The following is a 20,329-nucleotide window of genomic DNA, read 5'->3' on the forward strand; positions in this document are numbered from 1 at the left end:
GTGATTTCATGATGGCCCCTTCCAGCTCCTGTGTTGTAGGATTCTTGTGTGATCCAAATGCCACTGCACGGGAAGTGACTTTTTTTTATTTCTAAGAGGTGTTTTTCAGAACCTGCTTGCTCAAGTTCAGTTCCTAGGTCAAGCCTAGACACTGCCCCATTGCCACTCTCCCAACCTGCTTTGCCCAGACTTCTACAGGTGCCAGCCCTTGGAGGCCAGTGTCTGAGGCACTGCTTGGCTAATGATTGACGTGGGCTCCAGCTATTTTTAATCCATGGCGTGTGGGTGGGGGAGTTGAATGTTTAATAGCACCTTCTGGAAGCTTTTGTTCAGTGCCTGGGAAATGTGGTCAGGGATGGTGGAGTGCTGCCCTGAGGCTCTCCCGGGCTTGTTTCTGTGGTTTCATGGCACCTGTGATGGACAGCTCAGAGGTGAGACAGCCCGATGAGGGCAGGGCACTGGGGCTCTACATTCCTTACAGAGAGTAGGGCTACCACCTACCTACTTCGCAGCAGGGTTAAGGATGTTCATATACTCTTGAGGTCCTCCCTTGGCATGGGAGGGAGAAAGGAATGTCCTAGATGTATCCTCTGCCCCCAGAATTCTTGGAGCCTACGTACCAGAAAGGACCAAAGAGGCTGTCAGAACAGGGGCCACCCAGGGTGTGAAAGAGGGCCTTGCTGTGCCCAGCCCTGTGCCAGCTGGTGGCAAGAGGAGGAGAGGCCTAGCCTGCAGCCTGGACATTATCTCCCTCGGAGGCCTAATTCTAGCTCTGGCACTAGTTGAGTATCTATCTGACCCTTGTTTGTCAAGAATCACCTCTGAACCTTAGTTCCTTTGGCATCATAGTACCTGTCTTGCAGGAACACTGGGAAGATTAATGAGGGATATACTTGTATAATGAAGTAATATATGTATCTATCATAGGTACTGGAAAACAGGAATATTATTAGAACACTAAAGGACTTAGAAAACATTTTGGGCCAAGTGCTGGTGAGGATCATTGTGGTTGGAGATATCAAGGTGGACTTCCTGAAAGGGGTGGACTTCATCCGGCCTAAAGGAGGAAGGCCAGGATTTATGTAGGCTTAAGGAAGGTGTCAAGGACACTGGACGACAGAGCAGGTAGAAGAACTGTCTGAGTAGAAGTCCCAAAGATGCAAAGTTCTGAGGTAGTGGCTGGGTTGAGCTGCAGACATGCATTTCCTGTGTTTCTTCCCATCCCACATATACCTCTGGGGACATTTCATTTCTTGCCATGGCACAGTGTCACACAGACCAGAGTCCTTTGGTGGAGCTTAGGATACCATCTGCACAGGTCAGACATTATCTGAGAGCCAAAAGAGAATCTTCTCCATTGTTAACTGTAGGCTCTGGTGGGAACTCCTTTTCAGCTTCCACTTGTAAGAGGCTGGCTGGGGCCTTGTCACCATGAGGAAAGCAGCCCACAGTAAGTGCTATTTGAAGGAGAGTGTGCCTGCTGCTTCTTGGCAAGGCAGGTGCCTCAGCCATTGGGAGACAGAATAGGTACTATCTCAATTTCCCAAAGCTGTTTGAACAGGCCCCAAGGACTGGGTGTATCGGGACCTCCCTGGTAGAGGCCAGGGGACCCTCTGCTGCCTTTAGACCTTTAGTCTTGCCCTTACCCACCACCCTTCTTTCTCCATTTTATTGTGAGAGAGGACCTGTGACAGATTTATATGTGGAGGTGGGATAGCTCATGAATGAATCTTAACTGGCAGGGCTCAGGGTGACTCCTGTTCCTCTGATTACAAATTCAGGTGCCTGCAGGCGCTCTCGAGGTGGGGACAGTGGGCAGCTAAAACAAGCATACCTGAGTGAAGGGGCAGCCACCACAGCCATAGCATTTTGCCACGTCTCCTATTTTTCCATGGAAACAAAATTAAGTCAGAGAGTCTCTTTTGCAACACCACCCCTCCTCACAAAGAAACAAATGTTTATGAACTGCAAAACCTTCACAGAGCCCCAGGTCTGGGCAGCACAAGTTGACAACACAGGTTCCTCACAGACCCACTCATTTAAGAGGTGAGCGGGGAGAGATGCCCCAGAGACCCTTGGGTTTGCCTGTCAGAGAGAAGGGGTTTTCTAGGCCCCCCCCTCCCTCCAGTTCCCGAAGATCACTTTTCCTGATCCTCAGCCTTATCTCCATTCCTCCTGGGAATGGACCTTAAACAGGCCCTCGTGGGTATTTTCTGTTAACTGCTGTAGTGTGTTTCTCTCCCCAGCAAGAGAGAGAACCTGGATCAGGACAAGACTTTGTTTTTACCTTCTCTGTCCTCTGGGAGTCTAGAGTAGGAGTGGAATTGCTGTGAAGCTAATGAAGCTTAGGCTTCATTCAGCTTTAGACCCCTGCCTCTCTGCAATTGCTTGTGGGCCTTCCAAGGCCTGGCCCTGGGAGGCAATTCACAGTCATGTGCTTTTGTAAAATTTGCCGAGAAGTATTGTTTTATATTCATTTTCTTAATGAGGGCCCCTAAAATTGTACATGCTCCAGGCCCCACGTAACCTGGGCCTCCCCTATAGATTCTGGGTTTTGTGTGTGTGCCTGGGTGTTTCACCCATCATGCTTGTGAGGTTCATCTGTGTTGTAGCATGTGTCAGTACATTCCTCTTTATGGTCGAATACTATTCTTTATGTGGCTATCACATTTTGTTTATCAGTTCATTAGTTGATGGACATTTGGGTTGATCACACTTTTAGGCTATTGGGAGTAATATTGCTAGTGTTACCAGCAACACTGTGGTGAAACAGCATCAGTCATTACCAGCAAACTTGGACCTTGGTTCTCGAATTTGGCAAAGAAAGAATTCGGAGCCAAGAACTCAAATTACAAGAGAAAGTTTATTTAGAAAGTGATAGAGGTAGTACAGGTGAGGCAGCTGGGCTTTGTAGGCTCAGGAAACAAGTTACAGAGGCAAAAGAAAAGGGCCCTTGGAAACCAGGAGACAGAAAGGCAAAGGTAACTTGCAGCTGAGAGAAGAAGGGGAAGGGAAAGGTGTGCCCAGGAGGTGCTGGTTTTTACCAACAATTGGCTGGCATCGTGCCTTTTGGACGGTGGGCTCTTGGCTTAGAGGCAGGAGGTGTAGGGGTCCTGGGCCAGCCCTGTTAGCATCCTGATGCTTCACCTTGGCGCATCACTTCCTCCTCTCTGGTTATCAGTTTCGCCATTTGTGAAATAAGAGGGGAGGTGGAGTGGGAGGAACACACCGAGTCATCCCTAGAGTCATCCCTAGGGCCGAGTGACCTCTGACTTCTCATTTGCATAGCCCTAGCCTTCTGGGTGGGATTGCCCTGCTCCAGAAGATTATACCGGGACCTTTCCCCTCCCTAGAGCATTTGCAGTGCTTGTGGGTGTGGTTGGCCTGCGGGGTTGGGGGGGGGCATTCAGCTCACCTCTCCATGGTGACTCATGTTGACTGATTAATACAAGTGAGCAACACTTTTCGAGCTCTTATTCCCAGACTTAACAGGAGAGGTGAGCTCCCGGTCCTTTCTTTCTCTGTTGAGCTGGTTTTTCTTGGTGGTCTTGGTGGTTTATTTTTGTGTTGGCCAAAAAGTTGGTTTGGTGTTTTCCATACGATGGCTGTAGTAGTGCTTAGTTGTCTTTAATGTTTCATCATTCGAAACAACTTTGTTAGATTGTATGGTGATAGCTGTGGATTTTTAAAAAACTTATTGAAATTGGTGAATTTTTATGTATCCATTTTAATATTGAATATGGATGAAAATATGTAACATTTTCAGTGTATTATCTTTATTATTTCGAAAAAGGTAAAAAACAAACTGAAGCGCAAAAAAGATTTGTGTAGTGTATGGAGAACATGCTGTGACTGATCAAACTTATGTCAAAAGTGGTTTGTGAAGTTTCATGGCGGAGATTTCTTTCTAGATGATGCTCCGTGGTTGGGTGGTAGTGATAAAATTGAGAATTAATTGAGAACAATCTGTGATATACCATGCAGGAGAGAGCTGACATGCTCAAAATATCCTAATCAATAAGGTTATTGGTGAAAATGAAAATTCTGTCTTTTATGGGAAAAAACCTAAATGGACTCTAGCCAGCCCAATACTTCACTCATCACAAAAAGCTTGCTGCACTGGGGAACGTGTGTGTAGATATCTTGTACAAAGAGAGCAGAGTCCTATTCAAAGAGGACACCATGTGAGTGTTGCTGGACGTGTAGCTCTGGTTCCCCAGCAGCAGGGTTAGATGATGCTGTGTGTGTGGGCTGTGGGCTAAATCCATACAGCAGAGCTGAGAATTTTCTGGTGACTGGAGTCCTGTGATGTCTGTGGCTCTTGATGGGGGAGTGTGGCTGTGTGAAGATGGGGAGCTCGTTTAGAGCATGGGAGGGAGAGTAACTGGGGGTGGTAGAGGAAGGACCTGCCTAGAATCTGGAGTTGGACATTCTGAGACCCACTGTTGGTGCTGTTTGGCTGCAGGACCTTGGGTGAGCCACTTTGCTTGCCCTTTTCCCACCCGGATGAGGGAGGGGTTCAGAGAAGTACCTCCCCGAGTCCCCTTCCTGGAAGGGTCGTGTTGTACACCCTGTAACTCCCGTGGGGCGTGGAATGTGTGGCACCGCGTGGGCCAAGGCGATCGTGGAGAAAAAGCACTTGAGTTGGACTTTGCAGGAAATGGAGAGACTTAAGAGCTAAGTGGGGACAGCAAATGGGGGAGTGACTCAGACCATCTGGGACTTGTGCTTGATTAACATCTGCTGGTCCCTCCTGCTGTGTTTCTCAGTCTTGTCCTGGGAGGAGCCCATTCTGATCCTCGTGTTGTAACTGGGAGCAGCTTCCCTGGGTGGAGGTGGTGAACCAAAGACAGTGTCTCCCCCGCCTGAGCTGCACTTAGAAACACAGCCCACAATTTTCCTCTTTTTTTTTTTTTGAGTCAGGGTGGGGGTGGGGGTTCCTTTTTTCCTTACGGTACTTAGGGCTTGGGTAGAGGGCTGTTGATAAGACCATTGGTGTCTGTAAGGACTGCAGCCTGAGTCCCATCTTATTCTGGGCCTGGGCTTCATACAGATAGGTGCACCCTGTCTGGGTTCACCTTTTCCTCTGCCTGTTTTCCACTCACTCCTTTGAAATCCTGGATTGGGGTTAGCATTCGACTGAGTGATGGCTCTTCCAGAAGCCCATGTAGTGTGGGCAGGTGTCAAAGGGCACTCTCCCCAGGAACAGGAATGAGCCAGGTTTGCCAGAGAGCTGTGGAGGGTAGGTGGAGAGCCCTCATGTATGAATCTTTGTGCACTTGCAAGTGGCCCTTCTACCCTGCTTCTTCCCTTTCACAGTTTCAGTGACCTGGTCTGGAAAGGCAGCCGAGAGGAGAGCAAATGGTGTCTGAAGGGCGAAGAGCCCAGAGGGGAAGTATAGCCATCCCTCGGTATTCACAGGGGATTGGACACCAAAATCCAAGGATGCTCAAGTCACTTATATAAAATGGATGAGTATTTGCATATAAACTATGCACATCCTTCCATATACTTTATTTATTTATTTATTTTTAAATTTCAGATTTGATGTTTGGTTTTTTTATAAATCTTTATTATATATTATCATTTAGTCCCCTTATATACTTTAAATTATCTCTAAATTGTTTATAATACCTAATACAGTATAAATGCTATGTAAATAGTTGTTCTGTCTTATTTAGGGATCAACTTTCAGGAATTTTTTTTCAACTATTTTTGATCAATGGTTGGTTGAATCTGTAGATATGGAATCCGCAGTACGAAGGGCCGAAGGTATTGACAACGGGCTCCTGGATGCCCGCAGAGCTGGGGCTTCGTGCAGGCCTAGGCCCTGCGTCCTCCAGTCTCTCTTCCCAGGCTGGTTTCTTCTAGGGGCCTTTTCAAAGGTGCTGCCCGCTCCCCCGAAGTCAGCTTCTTCTTCCCACCCTTCCCCATTCCTGCAGTTTGGACCAGGCCCTGGGCACCCAGCGCATGCAAAAGGAGTTCCTTGGGGATATTGGAAAATAAAACACAGCCTTTCACAGGATCTGCTGCCATAGGACTAGGCCTGGTGTGGGGGGAAGGAACCTGCAGATTCTGCTCCACTCCTCCCTTCCTCTGTTCTTCATACTGTCCTGACCCTCCCACCCCTCCTGTTGCCCCCCCCACCCCATCCCCACCCTGCTCCCCCATTCCTAAGTATTACCAAATGGCCCAGCGTCCTCTGAGACCCTCTAATTCTGTATGCTGGTTTTTACTGGGAAAACTGGTATAATGAGAGGTTAAGTGATATGAAAACATTTGATATTAAACTGTTACCATCCAAGTTTTACAGATATGAAACATAGAGGCCCAGAAAGGTTAAATATAAGCTCGTACACCTAGTAGAGAGCAGAACTGGAATTTGAATCTGGGCCAATTGGCTTCAGAGTTCATTTCTTACCATCGCCCTGTACTGCCTCTGTTGAAGTACCCAGGGTACAGGGAGACCCGACATCCTGATTCCTAATCCATTGCTCTTCCATCACTCGTTTAACATGCCATTCTTTGAAATGACTGATTTCTGGGGAAGGTGAGCTCTGTGAGGAAGCAGAGCGTGGCTGGGCTTTGGAGCCTGACTGCCTGGGTTTGAATTCTGGCTCAGTCATTTACCAGCTGTAGCCCTTATGCAAATTCTGTAATCCCTCCGTTTCTTTCTCTGTAATATGGGGATCATAATCTTAGTATTTGTTGTATAGAGTTGTCATGAAGTAAAATTCCATGTAAAGCACCTAACACAGTGTCTAGTATATACTAAGCACTCAATCAATGTTAACTATTACTGCCTAATAAGTTTGGGAAGTTTGGGGTTAGAGTTAAGCAAGCTCCTTTGTTATGGGCCTCGTCAGAGCCTTTGTTATGCTGTTATGAATTGGTACTTTCCTGGAAGGGATGCAGTAGGCAGTGTGTTCCAAAGATTTTGGAAAACTAATCTCTCTTTTTTTAACTGGGTAAATTCTCAACTTGCATGATGTTCAGTTGGTGTCGATGAACACAGGTCAGGAAGCACTGAGCTGTGTACACCGTGCAGCCCGTTTATGCTTGCCAGCACTGAGCTGCGGGTGGGGGTCCAGGTTAGACCTGAGGCAGCCTTTCATTGACTGCTTGTGGCAGGGCTTGGGCTATGCCTGGCCTCTCTCCTTGCCTTTCCATAGGTATGGGGGGGAGGGGAGTGATGTGAGCCCAGGCTCCTGACGGTTTCTGGAATGTCCAGACCATGAGGAATGGCCTTGGCCTACCCCAGTTCAAAGCTCAGTTACTGCACTGTCTTTCCACTGCCCTTAGAGGAGGGGTTTTTAAGTAGGTCACCTCCTGCAGGACCAGCTGGGACCACCAACTAAGCCAGCCTGGCCCAGGTTGAAATGGCCACAGGTTTTGCAGCACTGTGAGGGGGAGGAAGGCAGCTCTGCTCTCAGCGGGCCGAGTTCTAGCATGTGCTTGTGACTTGAATAAGCCATGTCCCCAGCATATTTTAGCTATGACACTGAGGCGGCTGGAAACTAGATAATTAATCTTCAGCATCCCTTCTAGTGTGGACATTTTAGGAGTCTGTAAATCTAGGACTGGGCTGAAAACCTAAAGAGGTGTGTCCCCTTCAGGAGTCCTAAAATCAGTGGGAAAAAGAGCCCTGAAAAGTGAAGTCCCCTGTCACACCCATGGGATAGTGAGGTCTGCCATGCAAGAGTCTTGGAACTGAGCTATGTTCAATAGACGTTTCTGTCTTGCTTTGAGTCCCATTCACAGAGTGCTCTGGGTTGTTGCCTCCCACCGTCCAGCTCAGTGACCTGGGGAGGAATGTCCCGTGCTCTGGGGTGGCGTATGGAGGCCAGGAGCTGCGCAGACCAGCAAGAAGGCTGGCTGACCTTTCACCCCCCCCTACTAGCCCCAGGAGGTGTGCCGGCAGGAGGTGTTACACTAGGGGTAGGAATGAGGATGACTAATCACACCGAGTCTAATTATAGCTTTGTACTGGAGGGAGGAGAGTTTGCAGATAAGCAAATAAATACCTGTTTTTTTAAAAAAAAATTACCTATATATGAATATATGTAAACTAATATACACAAACATCTACCCATTTACATTTATATGTGTGTGGTTTTAAAAAATATTTTTAGAGAGAGGGGAAGGACGAGCAAGAGAGGGAAAGAAACTTCGATGTGAGAGAGAAACATCAATCTGTTGCCTTTCAAATGCACCCCAACCAGGGACCGAACCCATAACCGAGGCATGTGCCCTGACCTAAAATGGAACCGGTGACTGTTCACTCTGCAGGAGGACGCTTAACCAACTGACTTGAGCCGCACTGGCCAGGGGCCATGTATGTGTGGTTTGGTTTGGTTTGGTTTGGTTTGGTTAGGTTTGGTTTGGTTTGGTTTTGGTGTTGAATTCTATTTTAGAAACTGTTCATAGGTGACCTTTGGGTAGGGGGGTTAGAGAGGACAGTGACTTTTGCTTTTCACTTTGTATCTTTATGTTCTGTTTGAATTTCCCTGTGTTGTGCTTATATTCTGTTCGTTTTTAAATATTCACTTGTAACTTATTTTTTCAGATTCACAGCAAAACTGAGTGGAAAGTGCAGGTTACCCATATGCTCCCACCCCCAAACATGTACAGCCTTGCACCCCTCCTTTTTCTCCCACGTCCCTGAAGGTCAGGCAGGACCCCAGAAAGTGTTCGAGGTGTGGAGTCCCACCCATATCTTTCATCTTGAGTTGTTGGGTAGGAGGAGTGAGGCCCTTGTTCTGGGTAATTCTGCCTTTTCTAGATTCCTGTATTCGGGGACTATGTCTAGTGCCGTTATGGAGCCCTTGATATTTAATGGTATATTTGTGTATTTACATGTATGTATTTGTGTGTGTATGTATGTATACACAGCCGTAGGGGACAGGTCTGTTTACAATCCCTGAAAAGCCCCTTGTGTACCTGCTGTATTTTTCCAGTCCCCTAGCTCTCTGAAACTCAGTTCTGACGGGATCCTGGGCTGCCCAGGCTCTGGTGCTTTTCCTCAGAGGCAACTGCTGAGCCTAAAAGCTAGAACATGTCTAAGTACCTTAAACAAAGAGTGTTTTCTAGAGTGGAGCACAGAATGGCTGGGGATGGTGATGGGGGTGGGGATGGGAGTGCTTGTTTAAGTTTCAGATTCCGGAATCCATCCATGTCGAAAGGCCCAGAATGACTGGGCCTAGCCTGCTGCATTTTTAGTGAGCTCTCGGGGGGAGCCTCATGCATGATGAGGCAGTGCCGCCCAACGTGTGCTCCATAGCCAAGCGGCATTTGGGGCCCTCTCCCAGACCTCCGGATTCACACACTGTGGGCGAGGGACCCAGCAATCTGCTGTTAACAAGCTCAGCGGGTGGTAGTTTTGCAGGCTGAAGTTTGAGAAACACAAGTTTGCCCAGAAGCCACAGCTGGCTGAAATCAGGCATACAGCTGCAGGTAGAAGGGCTCGGTGAAGAAGGGAGGGTGGCGTTTGTGCTGCAGCAGCCTCAGGAGAGGCAGGACCACAGGCCCCAAGTTCCCCGGAGACTGCTTTCTAAGAATTGGAGCAATCCTGAAAAGCCATCTGCCTGCTCTGAGTCCCAAGTAGAGTTCTGTGACTAGAGCGGGATGTGCCCTGTTAGAATTGTGTCAGCAATGTGAAGCATCCCCCCCCCCCCCCCAACTCAGCCAGGCACCGTTTTTCTTTGTGAGAGGATAGAAATAAATAGAGAGGCGCAGAGGGTGTAATATTCGAGGATAATACCAAAGAGAAAGCACGTCTGCTGGAACGCGTGGCACTGTATTCCCTTCTGTGGTGGGCAGTGGGGTTGGACAGGCTTTGCGGGGCAGGGGGGCGGAGGCCCTGCCTAGCTTTCTTCTGAGCCTGGGACACGGCAGCCCTGGGGTCCTGGAACGACTTTGCCAATGACAGCAGGCCCTAGTGGTGGCTTCTTTCGAGAAGAAGGGGAGGCCAGACTGAAGGATGAGCAGATTTCTTAATTTTCAGAAAAGTAGGGAAGATTGTAAAAGTCGAGTTCGAACCACATGAGGTTCCCTGCAGCCTTGGAGGACAGGCCCTGGTCGGAAGGATGGAGGCCAGCACTGGGAGACAGGGAGGTGCACCCCAAGGTGCCCCAGGCTCTCCATCTGGCCTGCTTTTCTCCTGGGAGTTAAATTGGAGTTTTTCGCTGTGGAAGTTGTGTTAGGGCCCTCATTTGTTGGAAGCCCTCCTTACACTGTTGTGAGTGCCATGGGCAAATGCGTGCTGTTTTGTGGTTTAGTTAGGTGGTCAGTTAGGTGGTACCCACTGTTGTCTGGCTGGGGACTGGTCAGCTGTGACCGTTCAGGAGTGTCTGTCCTTAGCCCTTTCTGTATCAGTGGATGTAAAGTAAAGCTGAGAGAGCACACTGAGATGTTTGCTGTTGGTCAGAATCCCAGGAGATTTCAGCAGGCTGGAGTTCCAGGCAGAAGGTAAGGGAGGAATTGAACAGGAATCCACCTCAGGTCTCCATTATCCAGAATACCCAAAGTGTTACCAGTATGGGGTGGAGAGGGGGAAGGGTGGCCCTGCTCTGCACTCTCCAAACCACAACTGGGACCTCTGGTTCTGAAGAGACTTGGAGAAAAAGAAGGGAGCGGAGTATAGACCTGAAATTATTTCAGGCAGGAAATGGGAAAAATGACTGTTCTTTCAGGAGGGAAGACTGGAGGTCTCTTGGGGAGAGAGGGAGACCCAGAGATGAAGGATTGCTCTTTGGAGTGGGTTAAACTCAACCTGTGGGGCACGCTAGGGCTGCCTTCATCGCCAGGGAACAGAGTCTTTGACTCTTGCTGGGAACCATGAAGCCCTGGTAGGAATGAACGTAGTCACCCTGGGGAGCAGGCTGAGGCTGACCTGTGGTCCTGCCCAGGCAGGGAACACCCAGGTGGAGAACACCAGCGGTCTAGTCCTGAGTCCCATGGTATATATTTATGTAATAATGCTAACCCCAGGCTCAGTGGGGGGCTGTCTGAGACTGAATGGACCCTGTATATGTTACACAAATAAGAACAGCCCCAGCCTCCAGTGAGTTCAGAATCCACCTGAATTGGGTCTTTTAAAAGTTTTTTTTTTAAATGGGCAATACTTACATGGTACAAAATGCAAATATAAACAGTAAGTTTTGTGTCTGTCCCTAGTTTTTGTGGCCAAAGGCAACCAGTGTTACCCAGTTTCTTGTTTATTGTTCCAGGAATGGTCTCGGTGCATGTGTATATGTACACACACACTAAGTTTGTGTGTTTTCTTTCTAAAAAATGCTAGCTTAGTATTATACCTTGGTTAGTAATGAGGATCATTTGATACCCCACATATAGAACTGGCTATTCTAAAAATAGCTACAGAGTATCCGTTGTATGGCTCCATTGTATTTGCTTAGACTCATATTTAGGGGTTTTAACAAATTATGCTGCTGCCAAACCCATGTTTGGATCACTTCACACAGGTGGAAGTGTCTCTGCAAAACAGATTTCCAGAAGGTGAGTTTCTGGGTCAGAGAGTGTGTCATTTTTAATTTTGACATCTCTATATTTTTAATTGGTGATTTTCAGCATATTAGTGAGCGTGAACCTCTTTAATCTTTAGTTCTTTCATTGTAATCACATGTTCACACATTTAAACTTAAACTCACATTTAAGTTTTTCTAGTGGTTATTGGTCTTTTTTTCTCAGGGTAAAGCTGTTTTTGTAAATTTGTCATTTTTATCTTTTTGTTTTCCTTATATATTTTTTATCATGCAGACCTTTGATTTTATGTCTTTGGAGTTTGGGGTCACTGTTACATTTACATCTTTGTTGTGGCTGAAGTTTATTTTGCGGTGTGGGACAGGGTAGTATCCCACTTTTGTTTTCTCCCTGCCACCTGGCCGTGGCTGGCCTTTTGCTCTCATGACTTTGGGAGAAGACGAGAAGCAGACAGGGTCTTTGTGCCCAGAGTTTCCGTGTAGTTAGTGGTGGTCTCCAGGGAGAAGGGCGTTGGGAGCACAACCACAGCTCACCCTGTTCTCTTGCACAGGAGTTCCTTCTTCTCCCATCAGGAGGTTCCTGGCTCATCCATCATTCGGATGCCCAGGGTATCTCCCCACCAGCCAGGTCTGAGGGTTCTGGCATAAGGGTCAGGCCCAGGGCAGGACCTGGAGGGCCTTGTGCTGATTGCTCAGTGAACCAGTCTCAGGGCAGTCCCACTGGGGTCTTGACCATCGTGCTACAACATACAAGGGCCTTTGGTCCATGCTGCAGGTAGCCAGCTCTAGCTCTTTCCATTGTCACTTGGCCATCGTCTGGCCTTCCATTGCTTTGCCTACAGTAACCTCTGGGCCCACTGACCAAAACAAATGACCTCATCCCAGGGCTTATAACCAGGCCCACCCTGCAGAGACCTGTAATACCTCAAGGAAGGCCTGCAGCTTCCTTGAACACTGCATGCCCAGTTCTCCAACATAGCTAAGAAGAGCAACTAGAATCTTGTAGGTCGATAGCAGCAGCCTTTAGCACAGTACTTCTCAAAGTGGGGCCCTGGACCAACAGGCAGCATGATCTGGGAATGTGTGAGACATGGAGATTTTGGTCCCACTAACTGAGACTTCTCCTGCAGGCAGAGCCTACTGCTGTGTTTAAAAAGCTCCTGACCGCCCCCCCCCCCCACGTGGTTCTGGTGTACTGCAGTTTGACAGCCAGTGGTCTTTGCTGGCTCAGGGCCCAGTGTACAAGGAGCCCCTCACTTGGGACCAGCAGGTGTGATTGTCAGTGGGTCCTACAGGTTTCAGCAAGAGTAGGCAGGTTGTATGACAGTGTGAGTGGTGGATGTCACAGCAGATCTGTGTCTCTTCTGGGCAGTTTAATTAGCATGGGACATAGCAGAGGGGTCTGTATACAAAGGGACTTTTGAGAGCAAGTATGTCATCTAGCACCAGCCTGTCAGGGACCCTGCTCCCAGGCCTACTTTTTCCCCTTGCTACTGATCTGCAAGTCACCTACATTTCCTGAGCTCCAGCTGCCCCATCTCAGAAACAGGACAGTCTTGGCTCACTTGCCTGATTCCAGATCCTGGATCAGATGAGCCCTCCCAAAGCCCTTTCTTGTTTCTGGGAGCATTGATTCCATGTCTGGTTCCCTTGCAGGATGAACCAGGGGCTGGAGAATGATCAGCCTGGGGCCGATCCAGTCTGGGGGCTGCTGTGAGAACATGGGGGGATCTGCAGGTTGGGCATAGGAAGATGGGCTCTGGTCTCCTTCCTGTTGGATGGATGGTGATGAGGGCACTGGAGACAAAGGCAAACAGACCTGGACCCCTGAGGAGGAGGCAGTGTGCTGTCCTGAGGCAGGAGAGCATCTGCGCACATGCAGCCTCCCTTGTCAAGAGAGCTGAGAGTGAGCTGAGGGTGAAAGGGGTTTTCAGAGAAACCCACTGCTCCTGAGTGGCAAATCCTATAGTGGACATAGGCCTGAGCCTGGCCCTGAAGACCTGTGGCCTTGTTTGCTAGTTGTAGCTGAGGCCCTGGCAGGTAGAGGGTAAACTGGTTGCCACAGTCCATCCTGATGGAATTTCTCCTGTGAGGGCCTGGCTTGTATGTATTGCTATTCTCCCCAGAAGCTGTTGGTAAGGCCGGTGGGAGCTTGCGGCAGACCCTGAGTGGCTTTTTTCTTCCTTTCAGATCTGATCATGAGCTATCCAGGCTACCCACCGCCTGCAGGTGGCTACCCCCCAGTTGCACCAGGTAAGAGGGTTGGGGAGATTCCTTCCAGTCATTTCCTCATTCCCATTGTCCCCCACAGTGTAGCCAGGGGGCGGAGGGGCAGGTGTCTGGAGGTGGTTGGAGGGGAGTATGGACCCTGAGGCCAGGAGAGCCTAGGTTTGAAGCTGCCCCTGGAAGGCCAGGACCAGGTCTCTTAACTTATTAGCTGATAGCAGTGGGCAGATGCCCTCTCTTCTCTGGCTCAGTTTTCTCCTTTGAAAATGGCTTCGTGGATCTTTTCCTCACTGGGCTGTCCCAGATACTAACAAGGTGGCTAGGTAAAGCCTCTGGCATAGATGTTCTTGAAGCACAGTTAGGTGTCTTGTCACTTCTCCTACCCTGTGCTCAGAGTGCACGGTTCTGCAGTGTCAGGGGGACCTGCACATGGGAGGAAGTGAAAGTGGTCTCTGTCAGTCAGGTGTTCCTCCTGTGGCTGCCAGAAGCTGTGGACTGGTAGCCACCTATGAGGATGCTCCAGGAGGTGAGGTGCTTAGAACCTGGCCCCAGACACAGTGGTGCTCTTCATACCTGGATTCCTGAAATGAGATCTGACCCCCAGGGGAGAGGAAACACGAGGGCTCCTGGGATCAGGGGGAGAGAAGGCATCATTCCAGGCCAGTCATCCAGAGCTGCATTGCCCCTCGTCCCATGAGATCCTTGGGCACATTTGCCAAGGGCTCCACAGGCCACTTGGACCTGCCCTCCCAGTTTACTGGTGAAGAGCAGGCCCAGAGCTAGGAGACAGCTCAGCCACTGGCTTATCAGGGGTTGATCTGGGCCATTTCGCTTTGAACAAGCCCTTGTCCAGATTTGCCAGTGCTGGCCTGAGCCCCCTCTCCCTGATAGCAATCCTATTCCTGTTCTGCCACTGCCACCTCTTTCAGCTTTTGAGCAGCAAGAGAGAACAGGGAGGTGATTCTGGGAAGGCTCTGTCCTGAGTGTCCCAGAGCCCTGCAGCTGGAAAGCCAAACTTGAGCTTTCAGGACCTTAATGCATCTAACAGGACAGCAGCCTGCAGGATGAGGTTAGCTGTGATGCCGCTTGTCACAATGACAGCTGTGACACAGGAGCTCATGGGGCACCCAGCTAGGCCCTGCACAGGCATGAACTCTCAGTCCTCAGCACAGCAATTTAAAGCAAACACTAATTACTATCCCCACATGTCAGCAGTGAAAACTGCACCACAGTGGTGAGGGCCTTTCCCCAGGGTGCATACCCTGGTTCTGCTGGTTTCGGAGCTGGGGCTTTTCACTGGTGCTCTCTCACTGTCCTTCCAAGGATGATGTCTGTGTTTTCTGTGATTCAGGCCCATCTCCCTCCATCTTTCCAACCTGTGTCTCTCTGCCCTTGACAGACTTGTGATGATAGCAAACAGCCACAGCTATAGGACTCCCCCCATCCACACCGTGCTTTTGCATGTCCCTGGATTTTCCACGCTCCCTGAGCTCACTGCTGTCATGGGATTGATACAGTGTCCTAAAATGACCTGTTGTTCCACGCGGGTGAGCCCAGGGGGACAGGTCTGCCTTTGACCCTCCTGCATACGCGGTACCCCTCAGAGGGACTTGGGAATATTTGCTGAATATTTGTTGCCTGGGTGTTTCTGTGTGGTCTGTAGTGCTGTTACCAGGACCCTGCTTGGCATGCCCCTGGACACCTGGGAGCTTGCTGTCTCTGCCTTCCCCTGTTGGGGGCTGGCCAGGGGCTAACAGGCTTGGTGTTGCTTTCAGGTGGTGGTGCCTGGGGAGGTGCCGGCTACCCCCCACCCAACATGCCCCCAATCGGGCTGGATAACGTGGCCAACTACGCAGGGCAGTTCAACCAGGACTACCTCTCGGGAATGGTGAGTGCCGCCTGCCTGCTGGGCTGCCCCTGGGCCCGCTCCTGCACGGCCACAGGTGCATAGGCTGCTGGTTTTGCTGGTGTCAGAGGCGTCTGTGTGTGTTGCTTATGAGTGCTGAGTGTATTGAGGGGCATTTTAGAACATCTGGGTTTCCAGCAGGGCTCTCTCCTGCTCATAGTCCCTCTCTGCATCCCCATTTACCCAGCTGTAAAATTGGGAAGAGGAATGTATTGGGCACACAGTCTATTAGGTCCTTTTCGACTCTGGGGGATTGGGTAGGGTGGTGCCTTTGTGGAATGTGTATTGAGTGCCTTCTGTATGAGCTCAGGATAGGGTCTGCAGGGAGGAGAGGGTGGGTACGTGTGTGTGTGTGTGTGTGTGTGTGTGTACTCGTGCGCTCTACATACATGTGTCCACCTGCATGTCCATGGGTGTGCCTGTATGTGTACGTGCCTATGGATGACTGTTCTGGTTGGGCCTGGAAGTAGGTGCCTGGTAGCATAGACAGACATGCTGCTTTTAGTTGTCAGTTTGCTTTTAGAATAGTAAATTCTGTAACCTGAAAATAAATGTATGTTTAATGTAAATAGTGCAACCAATAGGTGGTCTAATTTGTGCCAGGCCTATTCTGGGTACTGGTGGATATGTGAATAAAAAAGCCCACATGCTCAGCCCTGGGGCACTCTTCACCAAGAAGAGATAGGAAATTGTCATAAGTAAACCATGTGGTATGAGAGCAAGTGTGGGGGCTTCGGGTACAAGAGCAGGTTGGGAATTCAGCAGTGCAGGTGGGATACAGGTAAGATAGTATCAAGGTGCTCAGACTCTGCTTGGGCTCCTAGTGCAGCCCCTGGGACCCTGCTGCAGGGCTCAGGACAGGAAGTGGAGAAGACTCCCTCTTCCTCCGGCAGTGGGATTGGGTTAGACTTTCTCACCTGGGCGTGTTCTGTGTGGTCTGCAGTGCTGTCCCCGGGGCCCTGCTTGGCCTCTTCACTAGTCTTAAGCTCTGCTTTGTGGACTTTCAGGCAGCCAACATGTCCGGGACGTTTGGAGGAGCCAACATGCCAAACATGTACCCTGGGGCCCCAGGAGCCGGTTACCCTCCTATCCCCCCTGGGGGTTTTGGGCAGCCCCCTTCCACCCAGCAGCCTGTTCCTCCTTATGGAATGTACCCATCCCCTGGAGGAAACCCACCGTCTGGGATGCCCTCCTACCCGGCATACCCAGGAGCCCCTGTGCCAGGCCAGCCAATGCCACCTCCTGGACAGCAGCCCCCAGGGGCCTACCCTGGCCAGCCACCAGTGACCTACCCTGGGCAGCCACCAGTGCCACCTTCTGGGCAGCAGCAGCAGCCGGTGCCAAGCTACCCTGGGTACCAAGGGTCCGGGACCGTCACCCCTGCCGTACCTCCAGCCCAGGTGAGTACCAGCCCTGTGCTACCTTCGGTCCCAGTTTGGCTCCAGAGGCCTAAGATGTGTGGCCCAGTGTCCTCTGCTAGCAAGGCTGCGGAGGGTCTGGCGAGGACAGGCCAGGGCTCAGTCCTCCGGCTCAACTTCCTGTTATAACAGCGTCAGTTTCTCATAGACTCCCCAGCCCAGTGTGTATTCCCGAAGACCTGGGGAGCTGCCCTGTCTCTCCCAGTTTGCTTGCATGTTCTGTGTGCAAGTTGGGTGTGAATGTCCCGGGTGCTCTTCATTCTCCTGTTGTTTATTTACTGCCAGGCTCTGTGTTCTGTAAGAACTGCTCAGGTTACTGGGCTCTTGGCTTTATGTTCCAGAGCTCTCAGTCTTCAACTCCTGGATATGCCCACCCCCAACTCATTTGAGAGGATTTGTGAAACCTCCTTTGGCTCTTCCTTTAGAGCTACTCTGGGCTCATTTTGGAGAGCAGTTGATGTTTGCAGTGCCTAGAATTCATTGCCATGGTTACACGGCCAAACCAGGCAAGTGCAAGGCTAGTGGTATGTGTTTGATGACTATTTTTAGACAGAAGGTCCCCTCTCCTCCTTCCCCCACACGTTCCCCCACCCTTCCCCCGAACTGCATCCTCCCACCCTTCCTTCCACCTCATCTTTTCTCTGAGTTTATCTGCTCAACTCTGTTAAAATCAATTTGTATTAACCTCAGAAGGTAATCCACCAAAAGACGGTTTAGACAGGGACATTTAAGTGTGCTGGGGAGCACAGCTGTCGGTGACCAGGAAGCAGTGAGGCAGGCAAGCAGGTTGTAGAGTCTAGAAAACACGCCAGGAGACCAGTGCTGGTTTTAGTTGTCGCTTTGCTTTTAAAATAGTAAATTCTGTAACCTGAAAATAAATGTATGTTCAATGTAAACAGTGCAACCAATAGACGGTCTAGTTTGTGCCAGGCCTATTCTGGGTACTGGGATGTGTGAATAAAAAAGCCCACAGGAGCTGGGTACTGGGTACCCAGATCAGGAGCTGGTCAGGATGCAGGGACCATCGTGAGGGTTGGACACCTGCATCCCCCAGAGGTGTTTCATGGACTAACCGGGCCCCATTGGGAGGACCCTGCTGTGTACTCACATGTACTTTGGTGGTAAGGCATCAGGAAGCCAGTGGCTCCTGCACCTGAGGTCTCTTCCTCAGCAGGAATCCAGGCCAGCCCTGGAGAACCTGGGAGTAGGGCAGATTCTTCAGCATCAGGACTCAGTTATAGATGGGCGGGCTCCTAACCATGGGAACCAGACTGAAGCTTCAGTACCAGGACACAGGATAGATAATGGTCTCGTTAGGGCCACTCAGTGTAGATTCCTCTGTGCTCGTAATTATGAACTCCTTCAGGTACCCCCAACTTTTAGAGAAGAGGTTATTCCCAGAGTCTGGGGTGGGGCAGTTGTTTTGCATCTGCGGGATGCAACATCTCACCCAAGTCTGTTTGTCTGAGCAGTTTGGAACACGAGGTACCATCATGGATGCTCCTGGCTTTGACCCCTTGCGAGATGCTGAGGTCCTGCGAAAGGCTATGAAAGGCTTTGGTGAGGTCCTGGTGGCTCAAATGCCCACTGCCCCCCACCGCCCTTTCCCAAGGCAGTTGGCCAGTGGCTCTGTGGGCTGGGATCTCTGGGTGGAGGCAGCCTGGCCCCCGTAGTAGCGGAGAGATGGATGTAGGGGTGCAGTTGGGGTGCCCAGACGAATGGGAGGACCCAGGCCTGGAAGTCTGCAGCTGCCAAGCGTCCCCCTGACCCCCAGCCCTGCCTGCTCCCACCCCCGTTTCCTCCAGGGACTGACGAGCAGGCCATCATTGACTGCCTGGGGAGTCGCTCCAACAAGCAGCGGCAGCAGATCCTCCTCTCCTTCAAGACAGCTTATGGGAAGGTGAGTGTGTGTAGGGGACGTGAACAGAGAGGCCTGGTCCCTCCTGAGTCAAGGCATATCCTCCAGCACAGCCCTACACACCCAGCTTTTCCTTGGGGCTGAGTAGGCTTCCATCACCTGCATGGACTGGAGGGCACATTAGGGTATTTCCTGCTGCCCAACCAGCTCGTGGACTCTCAACAGATGGCATCTTCCAGGGGTGAATGCTGCTCTGAGGGAGAAATCCAGAGTTCACAGGGTGCTGAGGTTTGATGACAGGTGCACAGGGATCTGGGTTCTAACCTGGCTCTGCCATGATCCACCAAGACCCTGGGCCAGTTATTTCCCCTCCACTCTCACCGGGCCCGTGTCCCTCCCGGGGACCCTGGCTGCTGTCCCTGCCCTCCTCACAGCCACCCTGGGAGGTCTAGCTGACAGCAGGGCTTTAAAGAAAAAGGCTTTCGGAACTGAACAAATGCAAAGGGGGCATATTTTGAACTTTTTGGGCTTTTTGAGTCTTAGAAAGGTAAAACCTGGGTAAATATTGAATAGGCCTAGTGTTCTAGCCAGCTCCTTCTCCAGTGTTAATGTGCTTCAGATGCCTTGGGGTTGGGGGCAAATGCAGGCTTTGATTCTACAGGTCTGGGCTGGGGGTGGAGATTTGGCTTTTCTTTCTCTCTCTCTTTCTTTCTATCTTTCTCTCTTTTTTTTTTTATGCTCCCCATCCTAAGATCTCTGATTCTCTCCCTGTAAATCACCTTCTATGGATTCTATAAACAGGTTTTTTGTTTATTTGTTTGAATATCCAATCAGGATTTGATCAAAGATCTGAAATCTGAGCTGTCAGGAAACTTCGAGAAGACTATCTTGGCTATGATGAAGACCCCAGTCCTCTTTGACGTTTATGAGATAAGAGAAGCCATCAAGGTGTGTATGTGTGTGTTCATGTGCCTGGACACAGCCCCTGGGGAGGTTTGGACACACGGGTGTGTCATTGCCCACTCACTAGCTACTGTTGTCATTTCGGTTCCTATGCCCTCCTTGGGCTGGAGTCCAAGTGCCTTAAAAGGGGAACTTCAGTGACTTCTCAAAAAGTGGACAATGAAGTGTTATTCATTGTCAGGAAACATCTAAGTCTCTCTCCATCTTTTTTTGTTTTGTTTTCCTCCTCCCCAGTTCATTTTGGGGGCTGGGTTTTTCTATTTAAGTTTTCTGGGTGCCCGGCAGGCCCACCCCTTTCACCAGGGAGCAAATACCTTTTCTGAACCTGCTCTCTCCCCTCTCTCCCCCTGCTGGACACTTGGCCTTCTTTACCCTTGCTCCCTGCATCCTGCTTTTCAGATGGGACTCTCTTCTCACCCCCCGCCCCATGTGTCCCAGGAGGACACATGTGGAACAAGCC

General features: G+C 50.2%; 1 protein-coding gene across 2 annotated transcripts in view; it reads left to right on the plus strand.

The window, feature by feature from the left end:
- The window catches only part of ANXA11 (annexin A11), a 45,232-nt gene that overhangs the window by 9,259 nt on the left and 15,644 nt on the right, over window positions 1–20,329 (plus strand). The window contains exons 1-7 of one of the 2 annotated variants that reach the window (XM_037155535.2): window positions 357–431; window positions 13,689–13,751; window positions 15,500–15,612; window positions 16,638–17,030; window positions 18,521–18,608; window positions 18,854–18,948; window positions 19,741–19,854. In XM_037155535.2, coding sequence (XP_037011430.2) covers window positions 13,697–13,751; window positions 15,500–15,612; window positions 16,638–17,030; window positions 18,521–18,608; window positions 18,854–18,948; window positions 19,741–19,854 — 858 coding nt within the window. In that variant the 5' untranslated portion in view covers window positions 357–431; window positions 13,689–13,696. Of the gene's footprint in view, window positions 1–356; window positions 432–13,688; window positions 13,752–15,499; window positions 15,613–16,637; window positions 17,031–18,520; window positions 18,609–18,853; window positions 18,949–19,740; window positions 19,855–20,329 lie in introns of those variants that run through there. The other variant, XM_037155536.2, reaches the window with a different exon arrangement.

Source organism: Artibeus jamaicensis, unplaced genomic scaffold (genome assembly GCF_021234435.1).
Source record: "Artibeus jamaicensis isolate MK-2021 breed Jamaican fruit bat unplaced genomic scaffold, CSHL_Jam_final contig_332, whole genome shotgun sequence".
Classification (NCBI taxonomy): Eukaryota; Metazoa; Chordata; class Mammalia; order Chiroptera; family Phyllostomidae; genus Artibeus; species Artibeus jamaicensis.